The following is a 21,782-nucleotide window of genomic DNA, read 5'->3' as shown; positions in this document are numbered from 1 at the left end:
TAAAAAGTAGAAAAAGCAACAAATAAGTTAATAGTTCATTATTACAGTTCTTCTCAGTATAAAATAATACATAAGAAGTGAAGTTAAAAGTTTCAAATTATGGTCATTGTTTAGTCATGAGCCTGCAGTTGCTCCATGCTGGGCTTTTCCTTGAAGATTTGATCTCTCCCCCCACACTGTGCTTGATCTCTCCCCCTACACTGTACTTGATCTCTCCCCCTACACTGTGCTTGATCTCTCCCCCTACACTGTGCTTGATCTCTCCCCTACACTGTGCTTGATCTCTCCCCCTACACTGTGCTTGATCTCTCCCCCTACACTGTGCTTGATCTCTCTCCCCTACACTGTGCTTGATCTCTCTCCCCTACACTGTGCTTGATCTCTCTCCCCTACACTGTGCTTGATCTCTCTCCCCTACACTGTGCTTGATCTCTCTCCCCTACACTGTGCTTGATCTCTCCCCCTACACTGTGCTTGATCTCTCCCCCTACACTGTGCTTGATCTCTCCCCTACACTGTGCTTGATCTCTCCCCCTACACTGTGCTTGATCTCTCCCCCTACACTGTGCTTGATCTCTCCCCCTACACTGTGCTTGATCTCTCCCCCTACACTGTGCTTGATCTCTCCCCCTACACTGTGCTTGATCTCTCCCCCTACACTGTGCTTGATCTCTCCCCCTACACTGTGCTTGATCTCTCCCCCTACACTGTGTTTGATCTCTCCCCCTACACTGTGTTTGATCTCTCCCCCTACACTGTGCTTGATCTCTCCCCCTACACTGTGTTTGATCTCTCCCCCTACGCTGTGCTTGATCTCTCCCCCTACGCTGTGCTTGATCTCTCCCCTACACTGTGCTTGATCTCTCCCCCTACACTGTGCTTGATCTCTCCCCCTACACTGTGCTTGATCTCTCCCCCTACACTGTGTTTGATCTCTACCCCTACACTGTGCTTGATCTCTCCCCCTACACTGTGCTTGATCTCTCCCCCTACACTGTGCTTGATCTCTCCCCTACACTGTGCTTGATCTCTCTCCCTACACTGTGTTTGATCTCTCCCCCTACACTGTGCTTGATCTCTCCCCCACACTGTGCTTGATCTCTCTCCCCTACACTGTGCTTGATCTCTCCCCCTACACTGTGCTTGATCTCTCCCCCTACACTGTGCTTGATCTCTCCCCTACACTGTGTTTGATCTCTCCCCCTACACTGTGCTTGATCTCTCCCCCTACACTGTGTTTGATCTCTCCCCCTACACTGTGCTTGATCTCTCCCCCTACACTGTGCTTGATCTCTCCCCCACACTGTGCTTGATCTCTCCCCCTACACTGTGCTTGATCTCTCCCCCTACTCTGTGCTTGATCTCTACCCCTACACTGTGCTTGATCTCTCCCCCCACACTGTGCTTGATCTCTCCCCTACGCTGTGCTTGATCTCTACCCCATGCTGGGGTCAATCTCTTGATTCCCCCCACCTCAGAGCTCCCATTTCACCACCAACCACCATCCTCTCTCTCTCCCCCGCAATGCCTCCCACAAGTCCCCTTCAAGTCACACGCCAACTTTACTTCAAAATGTATTGCCATTTAATGATTTTCGGTGGGTCTGTGCAGGTTTCCCCCGGATGCTCTGGTTTCCTCCCACTGTCGCCAAGATGTGCAGGTTAGGTGGGTTAGCCACGCGAAATGCAGGGTTACAAGGATATGAGAGGGAGATGAGTCTGGGTGGGCTGTTCTTCGGAGTGTAAGTGTGGACTCAATGGGCCGAATAGCCTGCTTCCACACTGTGGGAATTCTATCTTCACTCCTGCGACTGCAATGTTTGAAGAAGACAGCTCACTACGACCTCCTTAAAAATGTTGGAATGACAATAAATGCTGGCCTTATCAGTGATGAAACCTCCAATTTCCTTTCGCTACATATGTCTTACTTGTTGCACTGTGTGGTTCCCTTAAAGTTGCTGTATGGCTACGTATCTGCAAATCTTAAAGGGGCCATGGCCTGATTGTCCACACTGCAGTAAGTTTTAGATTGCTGTGTGGCTGCTTGTGTGGCCACTCGGGTGTTTCCTTTCTTCCTGGTGGTGGAAATTTGAATAAAGATTTGTGCACCTTGTGTCTTTCACTGTGTCTCACACCTGCACACACACAACATGGGTGCTGGGGAAAAAAATAAGCACTACTGCAGTTAGGCGGTATGGGGGAAAAAGAGAAAAAAATAAATAAATACAAGTGTCAGAGGTTCTGCTCACTCTGAGATCTGGCTCTTGAGGGAGCTGGACCAAGTAAAAAAAAGAAAAAAAAGAATAGGAATGTCAGAGGTTCTTTTCATTCTGAGTAAAAAAATATAACCAGGTAATCAGGGGAGGGCAGCTCTGAAGACCTCCTCGTGGGTCTGCTCCTGGGCCTGGCCAAACTGGCCATAAACAGGTCCAGGCAGCGGGCCGTGGAGGGGGTCGTTAGGGCCGACTGCCTGCCCCTCTTCCGCGGTTACGTTAGGGCCCGGATGTCCTAGGAGAAGGAGCACGCGGTGTCCACCAACACCCTGGAGTTGTTCAGGGAGAGGTGGGCACCGCAGGGAGTGGTGAGCATTATTTCCCCCTCCAACTCTATTTTGATTTAATCCCTCCTCTCCCCTTCAATGTTTGATCACACAGCATTGCCCTTTGATGTCAAGGGTGTGGGAGATTAGAATAGTTGTTTTTGCAGGTGGGGGTGGGGTGGGTTGTTAATTCATGTAGCACGTAGCATACTTAAGGCTAAGACTTTAATGAATATAGAGGGTCTTTTAAAGAAAATAGTTTTAAGCTAGGAATTAACTTTAAAGGGCTGTAGCTGACCACAAAAAGAAGCAGCAGGGGCATTTCACAATAAAGCTTATAGTATGATAAGAGAAGCGTGATAAAAGAACAAGCTGTAACAATCAAGGAATAAAGAATGCAGACAAGGACAGCAGGATGGCCAGATAAAGAAAATAACCACCAAGTGAAGTAATCGGCTTATAAACAGGTCCAGGCAGCGGGCCGTGGAGGGGGTCGTTAGGGCCGACTGGGATGGGAAAAGGGAGGCGTGATTCCGCAATTTGTAAATTAAATAAGAATGCTAACAGGCTTTGTTTTAGCGCGGATTTCTGCTTGTTTGCAGAGGCGTCCAGTTCTTGCAAGACTGTAATAAATTGTTCTTGTTTCCAAGGCTTTGTCTCAGGCTGATTGATTTGTGAGTGAGTTCTGTTTCTCGCAAGGGCACTGCTGGTCACTGGCCACTGGGTGTTTCCTTTCTTCCTGGTGGTAGAAAAAAATATAACCAGACAATCTGAGAGAGGTGGGCACCGCAGGGAGTGGAGTGTTTTATTTCCCCCTCCAACTCTATATTTTGGTTCCCCTCCCCGATCACGCAGCATTGCCCTTTGATGAGAAGAGCACTGTTGTCACTGGCTACTTGGGTGTTTTCTTTCTTCCTGGTGGTGGAAATTGAATAAAGATTTGTACACCTTGTATCTTTCACTGTGTCTCACACCTCCACACACACACACAACATGGGGGCTGGGGAAAATATAAACACTACCGGAGTTAGGGAGTAGAATTGGGAAAGAAATAAAAAGAAAAAATATGAACAGGAGATTTTGAATCTCCTCAGTTCAGGGCACCGACTCTGTGCTGGCTGGCCCACAGTCAGTGTATTCCTGCTGGTACTGAGGGGGAGAGTCTCTTTGACCTTTCCCCCTTGTTTAGAGAAGATATTTGCTTCTTTGTTGGGTTGCTTTATTGTTGGTTTGCATTTGTTTTTTCCTTATTTTGAGCTGTGCTCAGCTGCACAGACAGCTACCACTCCTGCTGCTGCTGCAGCCTGGCCCTGCTCTACCACTAAGATTATATAAAAAAGAAAAAAATATATACAGAGGATTTGGAATCTCCTCAGTTCTGGGAACTGCCTCTGTGCTGGCTGGTGCCGCAGTCAATGTGTTCCTGCTGTTACTGTGGAGGAGGGTTTCTTTTTCTTTCCCCTTGTTTAGAGAAGATATTTATTTCTTTTTTGGGGTTTCTTTTGTGTTTTTTTTTCTTTATTTTGAGCTGTGCTTGGTTGCACAGGCAGCCACCACCGCCACTGCTGCTGCTGCTGCTGCGGCCTGGGCCTGCTCCCACTTCTACAGCCTGGGGCTTGCCTGCGCCTCTGCCCCAATGCTGTTGCCTGGGCCCTGCCTGCACCTAGGCTTGTTGCTAAACAAAATAACCAGGCAATCAGGGAGAGGTGGGCACCACACGCAGTAGAGTGTTTTATTTCGCTCTCCAACTCTATTTTGATTTAATCCCTGCCCTCCCCTTCACTTTTTTGATCAAACAGCATTTCCCTTTGATGTGAAGGGCACTGCTTGTCACTGCTACTCGGGTGTTTCCTTTCTTCCTGGTGGTAGAATATAAATAAAGATTTATGCGTTTGTTTTTCTTCACTGTGTCCTACACCTGAACACACACGACATGGGTGCTGAGGAAAATACAGTAGCGCCTCGACGTACGAACTTAATCCGTTCCGGGACCCGGTTCGCGAACCGAATCAGTTTTTCCGGTTGTTCGGACAGCGGAAGAATGCTTGGACGGCCGTTCACAGCGCATGCGCCAAAGACGAACTGAATGAGATCAGCCCGAGAGCTTTTGTGTTCAACAAGCGCGTAGCAAAGCAGAACAATGAAACCACGTGGTCGCACACGGGCTTTTTGCATTTGTACCTTCGTTGGTACCTTGAATTTCGTACATACGTTGAATCAAACTTTTCCGTATAATTCTGTTCGTAAACCAATTTGTACGTGAACGGGGTTGTTCGTATGTTGAGGCGCTACTGTATAAACACTATCGCAGTTAGGCAGTAATATGGGGGAAAATTAAAAAGCAACAAACAAAATTTAACCCAGAAAAAAAATTTGGAGAATAAATAAGTGCTACTGCTGTTTGGCACTAGTGTGGGGAGGGGATTTTATATTAAAAAATACCAGGCAATCAGGGAGAGGTGGGCACCGCAGGGAGTGGGATGCTTTAGTTCCCCCTCCAACTCTATTTTGATTTAATCCCTGCCCTCCCCTTCACGTTTTTGATCACACAGCATTGCCCTTTGTTGACAAGGGCACTGCTTGTCACTGGCCACTCGGTGTGTCCTTTCTTCCTGGTGGTGGGAATTGATTAAAGATTCGTGCACCTTGTGTCTCTCACAGTGTCTCACACCTGCACACACACACACACCATGGGTGCTGGGGGACAAATAAGCACTACCGCAGTTAGGCAGATAGTGTGGAGTAAGAAAGGAAAGAATATAACCAGACAATCATAGACCTGCTTTGGTGTGGAATCAGGCCATTCAGCCCATACTAACCCTCCAAAGAGCTTCTCATCCAGACCTCCTCCCTACCCTTGTAACCCTGCATTTCCCATGGGTAACCTACCTAGTGTGCACATCCTTGGATACTGTAGGCAAATTTAGCATGGCCAATTCACCTAACCTGCACACCTTTGGACCATGGGATGAAACCATGGCACCCAGAAGAAACCCACACAGATACAGGGAGAACATGCAAACTCCACAAGACGGTCGCCCGAGGGGGGACTCGAGCCCCGGTACCTGTAGCTGTGAGGCAGCAGTGTCAACCACTGTGCCATCACACCACCCTCAGAAAGCTCATTCTCAATCCACCCTTGCCAGAATGGGAGTCAATCCCATGCTCTTGGCACAAATCTGATCGACACCAACTGTCCAGCGAACTGAATCAATCACCTACTGGCCACCTCTACAGTCTGTGTGACTGTATGTTGCATTTGTAGAAGTCTGTATAGATCGCTTTCCATCAAGCACCTGACCAGGAAAATTGTCTGAGCTTCCTGCCTGTCAATACCAGAAAGGTTTACAAATCGATACTCCACCTGTTTGGCCATGTCATGAGTACACCTTCCATAACCATTGCATCTGGACTAGAACTTGAACCTAAAGCTTCTAACTCAGAGGCAGGGACACTACCCACTATCACCATGTGAAATAGAAAATGGAATTTCTTTCTTCTTTATTGAAACCAGAGATTTTTGAATCTGAAACTTTCCAACTATTTGACCTCAAGACTTTTTGTCACCGACTTTGAACTTCCTTTAACAATTTTTTTGGTATCCAGAAAGTTTGCTGTAATTAGAACCATAGCCCTGAAACAGTTAAAATGCCACAAAGTAGAACCATACTACGATTTTGACAAGTGCTTACAATATTGCCAGCTTCCATCCTTTTCAACTTCTGACCACAATCTGGTTGCAATAAAAAAAGAAAGATAATGATTTCCATATGAAGATTTGTGATTTCAAACCCAGTTACCAGTAGCTTCCGAATATTATTGTTTTAAGCAAAGGATAAGACACTGCTTTCCACCCCTAAAATTGCCTTGGACCCAGACGTCAGCAGGGACAGTTTGGAATGCAATTTGTATCTTAGTGGGAAAATGTGCAGCTCTCTATCTGAGTCATAGCCTGCACCACACCTTGCAGTTGCTGGAATCTGTCACAGGAGATTGCTGGTGAGAAGCAATGAGAAATATGAGACATTTCACTATGAAAGGAGCAATTGTTTTCATCTCTTTCATTGCAATTGCTTTTGGTAAGTTTGCTCTTTTGAATTTATACAGCAAGAACAATCTAGGCGGGGCGTTAATATACTTCATTGCATAATGGAATGGTGTGTACTTCTCTGTGTAATATACTACACTATAATTCACTAGCTACTGCCTTTACATCTCGTCAGGAACGTTGCACCCTAGCCATAACTCTACCTAACAGCCTGAGGATGAACCAGAATGTTGGCAACCTTGGTGTCACATTTGAGCCTGGGATGAACTAATAACCACATATTTTAACCTCAGTAAGCTTGACCTTGCCTCAGGCTCTGCTTTCGTTACCTGGAGATTTAACGACAGTCACTCACTTCTGGCTAGACACTCAAACTTTCTATAATCTTGACATCATCCGAAACTGTTGCCCATGTTCTAACTCCCACAAAATTCTCTTCGCCTGTCACCCCAGTATTTTCTGAGCTGCAAGACCTGAAATTTAAAAACTCCCATCTCTGTTTTCTTGTCGTCCCTACTCCTTCAAGCCACAATTCTCCTGAGATATCAGTGCACCACTAACAATGGCCTCTTGAGCATTCCCAACTGCATTCACTCCACTAGAGGTGGCCATGCCTTCCACTACCCAAGCTTGGGAATTCTTTCCCTAACCTTTCATGCCTCTCTGTTTTTCTTTCCTCCTTTAAGGCACTCATTAAAACAAGCCCTTTTGACCAAGCTTTTGCATTAAAGTATCCGTTTATATGTCTCAGTGTCCAATTTTGCTTGATAATTATCCTATGAAGCACATTGCTTTGTCATTTCAAAGGCATTGTAAAAACAGGCGTTTCTGCTATAATGCTGTTCCAAATACTGGTAATGTAATTTACAACAGTGACTAAACCTCTAAGTACTTGATTGGCTGAAAAGTGTTTTTTGGATATTCTGAGACTTGTGATAAAAATCCTCCATTTGTTTCCATTTATTTTGTACTGGGCAATTCAGCAAGCTATGATAATAACAATTATAGTACAGATAGTTCCAAGTCTTATTAGATATCATAATTCAGTTTTGTCCAGCAATAATGATTAGGGGTTTTGTACAAGATGATTAGGGGTTTAGATAGGATTGACCATGAGAACCTTTTTCCACGTATGGAGTCAGATATTACGAGGGGGCATAGCTTTAAATTAAGGGATGGTAGGTATAGGACTGATGTTAGGGGTAGATTCTTTACTCAGTGAGTTGTGAGTTCATGGAATGCCCTGCCAGTAGCAGAGGTGGACTCTCCCTCTTTATGGGCATTTAAACGGGCATTGGATAGGCATATGGAGGATAGTGGGCTAGTGTAGGTTAGGTGGGCTTGGATCGGCTCAACATCGAGGGCCAAAGGGCCTGTACTGTACTGTATTTTTCTATGTTCTATGTTCTAATATAGTCTTATTGCAAGGCTTTGAACAGATCACTCTGGATTGTTCCAGGAGTTATTGGAGAGGGGTTGCAAGCAATGAGTGGGAGAAGGAGGCAGAGACAGGCAGAGAGAGATGTGGTATCTATGTTAAGAGCGCTGCAATTGGCCATTCTACAGGGAAAGTGGCTGAACCAGACAGATTCTGTGTGATAGGGGACTCAGTGAGAAATCAAGAACCATTGGGTGGCTTTGTGGCTTCAGACTGAAGGAAGAACCTCTGGAGTTATTAGGCAGTGAAGCGCTGGAGTCAGGACTCTGGAGAGGTCCTGGGAAAATAGGAAGATCACCGGCTCTGTGTTGGGGAAGCCATGAGGGTTTTAGAAGAAGCCTGTGAGAATTCATTCTTCAGGAAAACTAGGAGTATGGTGTTGAAATGTCGACAAGCAGTATTGTCCCAATACAATCAAGCAAGGTTGAAATTTGAGTAAAACCCTCGGGTAGGACTGGGTTAGTGAGACAAACTCTTCGTGAAAAGCTGGAGTTATGCTTTACAATGACTACGAGAGTGCTCTTTCGGTGTGTAATCTGAGGAAAGTAAAGTAATTGATCAGAACTTTGAACTATCATTAAGACAGTCCATGACAGACTGGCTTTAAACAGTCTGGCTTCAGGCAGATCAACAAAAGCGAGGAATTGTGATCCTCTGTGAAGTTTAATGAGATTTGATATTGTTAATTTCTGAGCAATCCAAGGGATCTGTCCTGACCACGTTTGCTATTGGACATTTAATATTGGGTTAGGAGAGGTGATGGTGTCGTAATATCACTGGACTGTTAATCCAGAGACCTAGGTAAGTTTTGGGGACCCTGGTCCGGATCACTGTAGGTGGTGCAATATGAATTCAATAAAAATCTGGAATTAAGAGTCTACTGATGACAACACGACCAATGTCTATTTTCAGAAATATCTATCTGATTTAATGTCTTTTAGAGAAGGAAACTGCCATCCTTACTTGGTCTGGCCTACATGTGACTCCAGACCCACAGCTATAAATGCCGACCCAGCCTTTGATGCCCTTATCCCCTGAATGAATAAAAAAAGGCAGTCAACCACTGTTAATACATTTTGGGTATTTGAATATGTTAGACATGTGTTATATATTGTATTATTGTTCTAACATTGGACTGTAAAGGTTATTTTTATTCAAAACCATGAAATCTTGTGGCTTTATTTTCTTAGTCAGTTTCTTGGACCTCACACTTTGGCTCATGTTTCTGGTGCCTTGCCATTCTGTCACATAAATTTGATGGTCTGGTCCAGGATTGTATCAGATCATGAAAAATGGTGTACAAATGAGAGTCCTTTTGTTGGATTCACAGACGTAACATGTTGCATTGCTGGAATTTTCTGTGGAGTTGAGGTTCATCACAGTAAGTTCTGTAGAGCAGGATAGAAAAAGGTGTGAGCTCCATTCTAGGTAGCACCTGGCCTAACATTTCCTCCACATTGGTGCTATTGAAGTACCTTACAGCACAGCCCGTTGGCCTAATCTGATTCTGTGGCTGAACTATACAATTAGTCCCATTTCTCCTTCATTCACCTCGCAAATGTTTCCTTTTCAAGTGCGTGTCCAGTTCTCTTTCTAAATTTATTATTTCAGCCAGTGCTCACTGTGTCAAAAGAAATCCTGACTTCCACCTCTGAATTTTATTGTCTTAAATCTGTGTCCTATTGTCACTCACATTGTTGCTAATGAATGCCTATCAAAAGCCATCTTCTGGATCAGTGGTGCTGGAAGAGCACAGCAGTTCAGGCAGCATCCAAGGAGCAGCGAAATCGACGTTTTGGGCAAAAGCCCTTCATCAGGAATAAAGGCAAAGAGCCTGAAGGGTGGAGAGATAAGCTAGAGGAGGATGGGGGTGGGGAGAAAGCAGCATAGAGTACAATGGGTGAGTGGGGGAGGAGATGAAGGTGATAGGTCAGGGAGGAGAGGGTGGAGTGGATAGGTGGAAAAGGAGCTAGGCAGGTTGGACAAGTCCGGACAAGTCATGGGGACAGTGCTGAGCTGGAAGTTGGAACTAGGGTGAGGTGGGGTAAGGGGAAATGAGATCCCTTCATTTCCCTGGTGCTAATAAATTCCACAATAATAACAATGGGTACTCAATCTGAATATGCCACATTTTCTCTCCAGATGCCCATTCTTCAGTCAATGTATTGCCTGATTATTGTTCAATCATATACCTGAGTCTAACCATGGTGATAAATGGAAATTAGAGCTGAAAATGTGTTGCTGGAAAAGCACAGCAGGTCAGGCAGCAGCCAAAGAGCAGGAGAATCGACGTTTCGGGCATGAGCCCTTCTTCAGGAAGCCCTTCCTCATGCCCGAAACATCGATTCTCCTGTTCTTTGGAAGCTTCCTGACCTGCTGCGCTTTTCCAGCAACACATTTTCAGCTCTGATCTCCAGCATCTGCAGTCCTCACTTTCTCCCTGATAAATGGAAATTACTCCAGTAAGATGTGTCGAAATTCTTGTGCATGAAAATGAGCAAGTTTTAACAAAGATATGCTGTATGACTGTAGAACTTTATAACTATGTAAAAGACTTAGTAAGAGAGGGGATCCTTTCAAACCCTACTGACTCAGATTCCAGTTCCATAATGTTTCATATCAGTATGACATACCTTCGTACACACAAACTCAGTTACTTATCCACAGTCAAGGTATAATTATCCCTTTACTCCACAGTTCCCCTAAGTTCTTTCACAGTATTGTTTCTAAGCATTAACCTTCAACTATAAGCATTTAACTCTTTACTTCCACTCCCCCCGTCCAACACAGACACAAGCGCACATGCATGCACATATATGGACACATGTATGCATGCACAAACACACATACGCACATGCATGCATGCACATATATGGACACATGCATGCATGTGCAAACACGCATACGCACATGCATGCATGGGCATATATGCATGCATGCACATATATGCATGCACATGTGCACACGCACGCACGCACACCTTTTTGGCTTTAGGCATTTATCTCCAACACCATTCTTAACTCTCTTACCGGGTGTACAGAATCAGGGTGTTCTCCCTGATCATTATGTAAGGAGGTGCATTCATGAGTAAGATGCCAGCTACTCAGCACAGCAATCTTGTGTGGTTGCCAATGGCTGGTTTATTAGGTCAGCAATATCATAGAAATATAGAAAGTAGGAGCAGGAGAACCCTACTTGGCACTTGGAACCTGCTTCACCATTCTGAGCAATCATGGCTGATCCTCTATCTCAATGTCGTATGCCCTCTTTCTTTCTTTACCTCTTGATGCCTTTAAAATCTAAAGATGTATCTATGTCATACTTGAATATACAGAGTGACTTGGTATTCACAATCTTCTGTAGCAGAGGTTCAGCCAGATGGTGGTGAATTTGTGGAACTTCTCAGATGGCTCTGAAGGCCAAACCATTAAACATATTTAAGTCAGAGATTGATTGGTTCTTGATTACTGAGACAAACAAGGGCTATGGAGAGAAGGCAGGAGAATGGGATTGAGTAACATGTCAGTCATGGTTGAATGGCAGAGCAGACTTGATGGGCCAAAAGGCCTAATTCTGGTCCTATATCTCATGGTGGAGATTTCACTATCCTTTGAGGGAAGAAATGTTTCCTCATGTCAACCTTAAATGGTCTATCCCGAGCGTGTGTCCCTTGGTCCTAGAGTCCCCATACAGAGAAGATATCCTCCCTGCATCTAGTCAGTGCTCTTAGAATTTATAGATCTCCTTCAGACCCCAATTCATCCATCTAAACTCTAGTGAATACAGATGCATTTGAACCAACCTCTTCTCACATAACAGCCCTACCATTGCTGATATCATCCTAGCTCCCCCTTTATTTCAAGTATATCCTTCCTTAAGTAGGGATACCAAAATTATATGTAATCCTCCCAGGTGTGGTCTTTATATTTAGAGTCATAGAGATGTACAGCACAGATACAGACCCTTCAATCCAACTCATCCATGCTGAACAGATATCCTAAATTACTTTAGTCCCACCTGCCAGCGCTTGGTCCACATACCTCTAAACCCTTCCTATTCATATAACCATCCAGATGCCTTTTAAATGTTGTAATTGTGCTAGCTTCCACCACTTCCCCTGGCAGCACATTCCATACACACACCACATACCACCCTCTGTGTGAAAAAGTTGCCCTCAGGTCCCTTTTAAATCTTTCCCCTCTCACCTTAAACCTCTACCCTCTAGTTTTGGATGCCCCTATCCTAGGGAAAATACTTTGACTATTCACCCTATCCATGTACCTCGTGATTTTATAAACCTCTATAAGGTCACCCCTCAGCCTCCGACGCTCCAGGGAAAACAGCCCCAGCCTGTTCAACCTCTCCCTGTAGCTCATATCCTCCAACCTTGGCAACATCCTTGTAAATCTTTTCAAACCCTTTCAAGTTTCACAACATCCTTCCTGTAGCAGGGAGACCAGTATTGAATGCAGTATTCCAAAAGTGGCCTCAATGCACTGGCCAATAAAGGCAAGCATAGCAAAAACCTTCCTCATTACCCTAACTGCCTGCACCTCCACTTTCAAGGAACTATGAACGCTGCACTGTAAAGTGCCTTTGTTTGACAGCACTCCCCAGGACCTTACCATTAAATGTATAAGTCCTGCCCTGATTTGTCCTACCAAAAGGCAGCACCTCGCATTTATCTAAATTAAACTCCATCTGCCACTCCCCAGCCCATTGGCCCATCTGATCAAGGTCCCTTGCACTCTGAGGTAACCTTCTTTGCTGTCCACTATACCATCACTTTTGGAGTCATCTGTAAATTTACTAACCAAAACTCATATATTCATATTCAAATCATTTATATAAATTACAAAAACCAATGGACCCAGCACACTGCTGGTCACAGGTCTCCAGTCCAAAAGGTATCCCTCCACCACTGTCTCCCACCTCCTCGCCAATTTTGTATCCTGATGGATAGTTCTCCCTGTATTCCTTGTGCTCTAACCTTGTTAACCAGACCATTTTACAGAACACTTGTTGAACACTTCACTAAGTCCATTAAGACAAGGTCCACTGCTCTGACCTTATCAATCCTCTGTTACTTCTTTAAAAAACTCCATCAGGTTAATGAGACATGATTTCCCATGCACAGAGCTATGTTGACTATCCTTAATCAGTCCTTGCCTTTCCAAATACATTTAAGTCCTGCCCTTCAGAATTCGCTCCAACAACTTGCCCACCACTGACGTCAGGCTCACCGGTCTATAGTTCCCTGGCTTGTCCTTACCACATTTCTTAAATAATGGCACCACGTTAGCCAACTTCCAGTCTTCCAGCACCTCATCTGTGACTATCGATGATACAAGTACTTCAGCAAGGGGCCCAGTAATCACTTCTCTAGCTTCCCACAGAGTTCTAAGGTGCACCTGATCAGGGATTTATCCACCTTAATGTGGATAATTCTCCTATTATTCTTATACTCCTCGAGGGGTTCACTCAATCATTACTGTCTATGCCTGGCATATGCTTTCTTAGTTTTCTTGATCAGAACCTCAATTTCTCTAATCATCCAGCATTCCCTATATCCACCAGTCTTGCCCTTCACCCTAACAGGGACATACTTTCCCTGGATCCTTGTTATCTCATTTTTTGATGGCTTCCCACTTTCCCTTTACCTGTGAATATCCCAATTAACTTTTGAAAGTTCTTTGTCGAATACCGTCAAAGTTGGCCTTGCTCCCAATTTGGAACTTTAACTTTTAGATCTGATCTATCCTTTTCCATAACTATTGTAAAACGAATAGAATTATGGTCACTGGCCTCCAAGTGCTCCCCCACTGACACCTCAGTCACCTGCCCTGCCTTATTTCCCAAGAGTAGGTCAAGTTTTGCACCTTCCTTACTAGGTACATCCACAGACTGAATCAGAAATATTTCTTGTACACACTTAACAAATTCCTCACCATCCAAACCCCAAACACTATGGCGGTCTATGTTTGGAAAGTTAAATTCCCCTACCATAACCACCCTATTATTCTTACAGATAACAGAGATCACTTTAAAAATGTGTTTCTCAATTTCCCGCTGACTACAGGGGAGTCTGTAGTACAATCCCAATAAGTGATCATCCCTTTTTTATTTCTTAGTTCCACCCAAATAACTTGAAATATCTTCCCTCAATACACCCATAATGTTACCCCTTATGAAAAACATTCCTCCTCCTCCTCCTCCTCTCTTGCTTCCCCCCCCCCCCAACCCCCACCTTTTTATCTGTATTCTGGAACATTAAGCTGCCAGTCCTGCCCATCCCTGAGCCGTGTTTCTGTAATTGCTATGATATCCCAGTCCCATGTTCCTAACCGTGCCCTGAGTTCATCTGCCTTCCCCTGTTAGGCCTCTTACATTGAAATAAATGTAGTTTACTTTATCAGTCCTACCTTGTTCTCTGCTTTGCTCCTGCCTGCTTGACCATTTGACCTGCTCCTTTCCACAACTGCACCAGCTTCAGACTGATCCCTTTCCTCACTATTTCTCTGGACCCTAACTGCACTACCCCTCCCCTCATTAGTTTAAACACTCCTGGGTGGCTCTAGCAAATCTCTCCTTCAGTATATTAGTTCCCTCCTAATTTAGATGCGACTCGTCTTTCTTATAGAGGCCACTTCTACCCCAGAAGAGATTTCAATGATCCAAAAATGTGGATCCTTTTCCTCTGCACCGTTCCTCTATCCCTCTATTTCTACTCTCACTAGTTGCAGTAAGACACCTGTACTTCTGAACACAAGTCCTTTTGCAATGAGGGCTAGTATGCCATTTGCCTTGCTAACTGCTTGCTGCACTTGCCTGTTTACTTTCATTGACTGGTGTACAAGGACACCCAGATCCCTTTGTACATTCATGCTTTCTGATACATTACCATTTAAATAACGCTGTCCCTTACTGTTTTTCACACTGAAGAGAATAACTTCATGCTTAGTCTCTTTGAGATAAGTTCTGATTTGTGTTGAACTTTAGCTTTTTTGAGCTTGTTTTTTTTTTAGATTAGATTACTTACAGTGTGGAAACAGGCCCTTCGGCCCAACAAGTCCACACCGACCCGCCGAAGCGCAACCCACCCATTCCCCTACATTTACCCCTACACCTAACACTACGGGCAATTTAGCATGGCCAATTCACCTGACCTGCACATCTTTGGACTGTGGGAGGAAACCGAAGCACCCGGAGGAAACCCACGCAGACACGGGGAGAATGTGCAAACTCCACACAGACAGTCACCTGAGGGGGGAATTGAACCCGGGTCTCTGGCACCCACATTTACAGTTCATCAAGCCATTCTATGTCCCTGGAAGCTGCTAAGTTTGATGCCCTTCCTGTAGAGTGAGAAAGCATCTTGAGTGTGTTCTAGGTGTGTTTGTGAGTCACATGGTCTTGATAAGGTAGATGTAGGAAGGATGTGTTCTTTTGTAGGTCTGTCCAGAACTAAGTGGCACTGTCACCTTTTCAAGACAGAGATGAGAAGGGATTATTTCCTCTCAGAGGGTTGTGTGACTCTGGAACCCAACTTCAGAAGGTGATGGAGATGAAGCCATTGAGTATTTGTAAGACGGAGCTGAATAGATTCTTATTAGACAAGGAAATCGAGAGTTATGAGGGTGGAGGTGGGGGTAGGTCATAGAATCCCTACGGTGTACAAGCAGGTCATTCAGCTGACCCTCCAAAGAGCATCCCACCCAGACGCATCCCCATCCCCCATCCCTGTAACCCTGCATTTCCCATGGTCAATCCACTTCGCCTGCACATCCCTGGATACTCCAGGCAATTTCCCACGGCCAATCCACCTAACCTGCACATCTTATACAATGCGAAAAAAGAGCACTGGGGTGAAACCCATGGGGACAGAGGGAGAAGGTGCAAACTCCACACAGCCAGTCACCTGAGGCTGGAATCGAGCCCAAGTCCCTGGCGCTGTGAGGCATCAGTGTTAACCCCTGAGCCACCTAGATTAGGAATGTGGAATGCAAAAACACAAAGACGTTGGCCATGATTTCGCCGAGAGCAGGCCCAAGTGGCCAAATGGTCAACATCTGAATCTATTTCATATGTTTGTATGTAACTACACACTCCAGCTGCAGATTAACAATTCCTGGAGATGAGGATTGGTCTGATCCAATTTGAATTTGAACACATTCTTGTCCCCAAATAGGTTTTTATTAGCTGCCTATAGTTGACAGGTTGGAGTTAAATCTTGTGGTTGAAGGCTGTTTCCAAGGATTGACGTTTTCACCAAAACGTATCAACTTTCATGTCAATGTTCTGTCTGTGCATTGTTGTAAAGATGTGTTGCATGTGACTGACTTCACATATTGTCAGTATCTATTCTGAAAGTAAAGGAAAGTAAATCCCCCAAAGTGATTATATAATTTGAGTTGATTTGATTTATTGTCATGTGTACCTAAGTACAGTGAAAAGTTTTGTTTGAGCGCAGTACAGGCAGATCTTAATAAGCAAGGGCACACAGTTCAAGGGGTGAAAAAACAGAGTAAGGCGTACTGACTATACCGCACAGGATGTGCGCTCAGCAGAATCACATTAACAAGCTCCACATTATTTGAAGTTACAGAGTCCATTCATCTGTCTGGTAATGTCAGGGAAGAAGCTGTTCCTGAACTTGCTGGGGTGCGTGTGTTCAGGCTTCTGTGTCTTCTGCCTCACGGAAGAGGTTGTGGGAGAGCAGTACTGGGGTGCAAAGGGTCTTTAATGATGTTGGCAGCTTTCCCGCAGCAATGAGATATGTAAATGGAGTCCGTGGATGGGAGGTTAGCTTCCGTGATGGTCTGGGTGAGCACACAGTCAAAAAGTGAGGTGCTGGAAAAGCACAGTAGGTCAGGCAAATCTGAGGAGCAGGAGACTCGACATTTCGGGCATAAGTCCTTCAGCAGGAACAGCCTTCCATAGTTTCGTACTGAGTGGAGCAGTTGCCGTACCAGGCTGTTATGCACCCGGACAGTATGCTATACATGGTACATCTGTAAAGATTGTTGAGGGTCCTTATGGACATGCTGAATATCCTGAGCCTCCTGAGGAAGAGGAGGCGTTGTTGTGACTTCTTAACTGTCTCATCAATGTGGGAAGTCCAGGACAGTTTGTTGGTTATCATCATTCCTAGGACCTAGACGCTTTCAACACTCTCAACTTCCACCCTGTTGCTGTAGATGGGAGTGTGTTTGCCTCATTTCTTTCTGAAGTCAATGATCAGTTCTTTAGTTTTTGAGAAATAGGTTGTTAGCATTGCACCACATCACCAAGCCCTCTATCTCCCTCTGTATTCTGACTCATTGTTGTTTGATATCTGTCCCATCACAGTGGTGTCATCAGCACATTTGGAGATGGCCTTCATTTGGAATTTGGCTACACAGTCGTGGGTGTACAGGGAGTATAGTAGGGGGCTGAGAATACAGCCTTTGGGGGTTCCAGTGTTGAATGTTATCATGGAGGAGGTACAGTTGTCTATCTCCACTGAATACAATTTTCGGATCAGGAAACTGAATATCCATTTGCAGAGGGTGGAGCCAAGACCTAGGTCTCAGAGATTTGAGATCAGTTTAGAGGGGATAATGGTGTTGAAGGTGGAGCTGTAATCAATGAGCAGGAGACTGACATAGGTGTCCTTCTTGTCCAGATGTTCCAGGGATGTGTGTAGGGCTTGGGAAATGGTGTCCGCTGTGGACATGTGACATCGGTAAGCAAATCGCAGGGGATCGAGGCAGGCTGGGAGACGAGAGTTGATGTGGGCCATGATCAGCCTCCTGATTATGAAGGACAAAGCCACTGGATGGTAGGCATTAAGGCACATTGCATGTACTTTCTTAGGTACTAGGATGATGGTGGACTTCTTAAAGCAGATGGGGACTTTGGCTTGTAGAAGGGAGAGGTTGAAGGTGTTGATGAATATCTCTGCTTGCTCTCTGTCCATGGGTACTGTCTGACTCACTGTAATCTCTAGCATTTTGTTGTTTTCAATGTTGTGTTCAATATTGGGTTAAGACTTCAATGCATGATTTCTGACTCAGAGGCAAGAGAGCTACAACTGAGCTAGAAATAACATGGATAAAAATGGCAATCAACAACTTAGACTTTCAATTTTTACAAGGCCTTTGATGCATATACGATGGCCATTAACCATCTATTCAAATCAGACCAGAAATTCATCCTTTGGAGTCTTTCTCCAGTTACTATCCAAGTCCAGTTTACCAATAAATAATAAGGTTCTGGTGTACAAGATAGGTCTGCCCTCGTGGAAGGATATATTTTAAAGTCAAACGTACCACATGACAAGTGAACAGTAAAATCTGGACTCATCAAGATTTTCCATCCATTATCTTCCACATCTAAGTTTCCAGTTAGAGAAGTTTCATACCAAGGGCACCAACTAGTATCTTATACCCTCATGGAAAGTATAGCTAACAGACTGCGTCTGAATTTTGATTTCATTTGATTTAAGCTTTATTCACAAAGATTTAAGCTGTACTCACATACAGAAACACAGGAGCCCAGTGAAAAGTGTGCAATGTTGCCATACACGGCGCCATCATGAGAATGAAAGTACTTAGGTACAAAATGTAGATACAAATAGTCAAAGAGAGAAACACAGTTAAAACTTAAGCATTATGGTTGTATTGAATAGAAGTACAAATATAAAGAAATGACAGTCCTTCCTAGTATTAAATGGGAAAATAAAGGAGTAAAGATAAAAGTTCAACAGTCTTTCTGAGGTGCATTGCCTGCTCTGGGCCCACAATCACTTCCACACACCATACCTCCAACCGACACTGCACCAGGCCCACGGTTGCTTCACTGCACCAGACCTCCAACTGACGCTGCTCAGACCCACAGTCACTTCACTGCACCAGGCCTCCAACTGACGCTGCTCAGGCCCACGGTCGCTTCACTGCACCAGGCCTCCAACCGACACTGCTCAGGCGCAGGGTTGCTTCACTGCACCAGGCCTCCAACCAACACTGCTCGGGGCCCACAATCACTTCCACACACTGGACCTCCAACCGACACTGCTCAGGCCCACAGTCGCTTCACTGCACCAGACCCCCAACCGACATTGCTCAGGCCCACGGTCGCTTCACTGCACCAGACCCCCAACCGACACTGCTCAGGCCCACGGTCGCTTCACTGCACCAGACCCCCAACCGACATTGCTCAGGCCCACGGTCGCTTCACTGCACCAGACCCCCAACCGACACTGCTCAGGCCCACGGTCGCTTCATTGCACCAGGCCTCCAACCGACAATGCTCAGGCCCACGGTCGCTTCCACACACTGGACCTCCAACCCACACTGCTGTGGGCCCACGGTCGCTTCACTTCACCGAACCTCCAAGGAGTGGGTCAAAGTTTAGATAGGTTAAATAAATCAGATTTGATGGTTGCAGAACCTCATCAAATAGGACATAATAGTTGACACATTACCCCATTTCTAGTTTAGAGCAATGTGTTAGCATGCATGGGCCACCAATCCAGTTTAGGCAGATCTCCCCATTCATCCCATCAAGACATTCACCCCAACCTTCCTAAAGCTCAAACATGCTGTCGTCAATGCATGGAAGTTGCAGCAGCTATACACAGCCCTCAATGTACATTGTGTATTGGAGGTTGGGATGTCATGTTACGGTTGTGCAGGATGTTGGCGAGGTCACTTTTGGAATACTGTATATAGTTCTGCTTGTCCTGCTATTAGAAAGGTGTCATTAAATTGGAAAGGGTGCAGAAAAGATTTACAAAGATGTAACCAGGTATGGAAAGTTTGGTTTATAAGGAGAAGCTGGATAGGTTGGGTCTTTTTCACTGGAACGTAGGGGGTTGAGGGATGACCTTATAGAGGTTTATAAACTCATGAGGGGCATAGGTAAGGTGAATAGCAAAGGTCTTTTCCCCAGGGTGGGGGAATTCAAAACTAGACGGCATAATTTTAAGATGACAGGAGAAAGATTTAAAAGTGACGTGAGGGGCAGTGTTTTCACACAGGGGATGGTTTCTATTTGGAATGAACTGCCAGAGGAAATGGTAGATGAAGGTACAGTTACAACATTTAAAAGATATTGGACAGGTACATGGATAGGAAAGGATTAACGGGATATGGGCCAAACACAGACAAATGGGACTTGTGAGTTTGGGAAACTTGGATGAGTTGGATTGAAGGGTCTGTTCCCATACTTCCAGATTCCTCTTCACTACCCAGCCTAAATTCTCTTCCTGCTGACCTGTTATTCTCCACCTGCCCCAAACCCTGATTATCTTCTCTCCCCAACTACAACCTATCTTTCCTCAATCCCAAACACCATCCTCAGGATCTCCCCCTACCCACTGGTCCAAATCTCTTCTCTGACCCATTCCTGATGTCCATTCCCCCACCAACCATGATCTTCCCTTCTCTCGGCCCTTACCGTTACTCCTAAACATTGCTCTCCCAACCCCGATCTCTCCCTCCCTCCAGCTTCTCCCTCTCACATCCAGGATCTGCTTCAACTTCCACTCCCAGTCTCACCCTCCCCAGCCCCAATTATCTCCCTCCCTCCAGTCCCAAAGTACCACTCCCTCCTTCCTGGAGTTGGTGTCTTCTCCATGTCCTGCTGATTGCTGCCAATATCCCCACTGGTTCACTCCTGCAAGAATTCCATCCCACCTGCCATCCATGTGGGAGCCAGAGAGTAGTCACCAATAAGTGCAGCAAGAACTCTGCATCCCTCACCTGACCATTCCCAGTCTTGCACTCTCCCTCTTCCTTGGAAATGACCTCAATGTTGATGCACTGGGTCTCAGTTGTGTGTTGATTCTTACTCAGAGAAGAAAGTATGTTCTGTACTGGATAGTCTGGAATGAAGACTGGAACTATTCAATTTTCATAACTTAAAGCGAGTGAATGAATACAAGAGTTTGACTCGTATTTGAGAAGATACTGTGCCCATAAGCAAATGATACTCTTGTGTTGAGTTTAGGAGTTGATATGTCATGTTGCCGGTATACATGACATTGGTGAGGCCACTTTTGGGATACTGTATTCAATTCTGGTCTCCCTGCTATAGGAAAGATGTTGCTAACCTTGAGAGGGTCAGAAATGATTTACAAGGATGTTGCCAGGGTTGGACGGTTTAAGCTGTAAGGAGAGACTGAATAGAGTCAGAGATTCATACAGCACGGAAACAGACCGTTGGGTCCAACCAATCCATGTTCAACATAATCCCAAAGTAATCTAGTCCCATTTGCCTGCTGTTGGTCCATATCACTCCAAACCCCTCCTATTCATCTACTTATCCAAATGTTTGCCCCTCATGTCTTTTTAAAATTTTCCTCCTTTCTCCTTAAAATTGTGCCTCATAGTCTTGAAATCCCCCACCCTAGGGAAAAAACATCTACCATTTACGTTATCCATTATTTTATAAATTTCTATACGGTCACCTCTCAACCTCCTACATTCCAGTGAGAAAGGTCTCAGCCGATCCAACCGTGCTTTATAACTCAAACCTGGGGCTGTTCTCCCTGGAGCGTTGGAGGCTGAGGGGTGACCTTCTAGAAGTTTATAAAATCATGAGGAGCATGGATAGGGTGAATATCCAAGATCTTTTTCCCAGTGCAGGGGGTCCAAAACTAAAGGGCATCGTTAGAAGCGGGAGGGGAAAGAAATAAAAGGGGTAACCTTTTCACACAGAGGGTGATGTGTGGATGGAATGTGTTGCCAGAGGAAGTGGTGGGGGCAGGTACAGTTA

At 45.1% G+C, this 21,782-nt stretch overlaps 1 protein-coding gene across 1 annotated transcript in view; it reads left to right on the top strand.

Annotated features, from left to right (window-relative positions):
* Positions 1-6,571: 6,571 nt before the first annotated feature.
* Positions 6,572-21,782, top strand: part of LOC132827255 (melanotransferrin-like) — a 426,978-nt gene continuing 411,767 nt past the window's right edge. Inside the window, exon 1 of the mRNA XM_060843879.1 lies at positions 6,572-6,617. Coding sequence (XP_060699862.1) covers positions 6,572-6,617 — 46 coding nt within the window. The remainder of the gene's footprint in view (positions 6,618-21,782) is intronic.

The sequence above is a fragment of the Hemiscyllium ocellatum genome, chromosome 24 (assembly GCF_020745735.1).
Source record: "Hemiscyllium ocellatum isolate sHemOce1 chromosome 24, sHemOce1.pat.X.cur, whole genome shotgun sequence".
NCBI classification, from domain to species: Eukaryota; Metazoa; Chordata; class Chondrichthyes; order Orectolobiformes; family Hemiscylliidae; genus Hemiscyllium; species Hemiscyllium ocellatum.
Note: the sequence above shows the minus strand (reverse complement) of the source record. Positions and strands in the feature narration are given on the sequence as shown.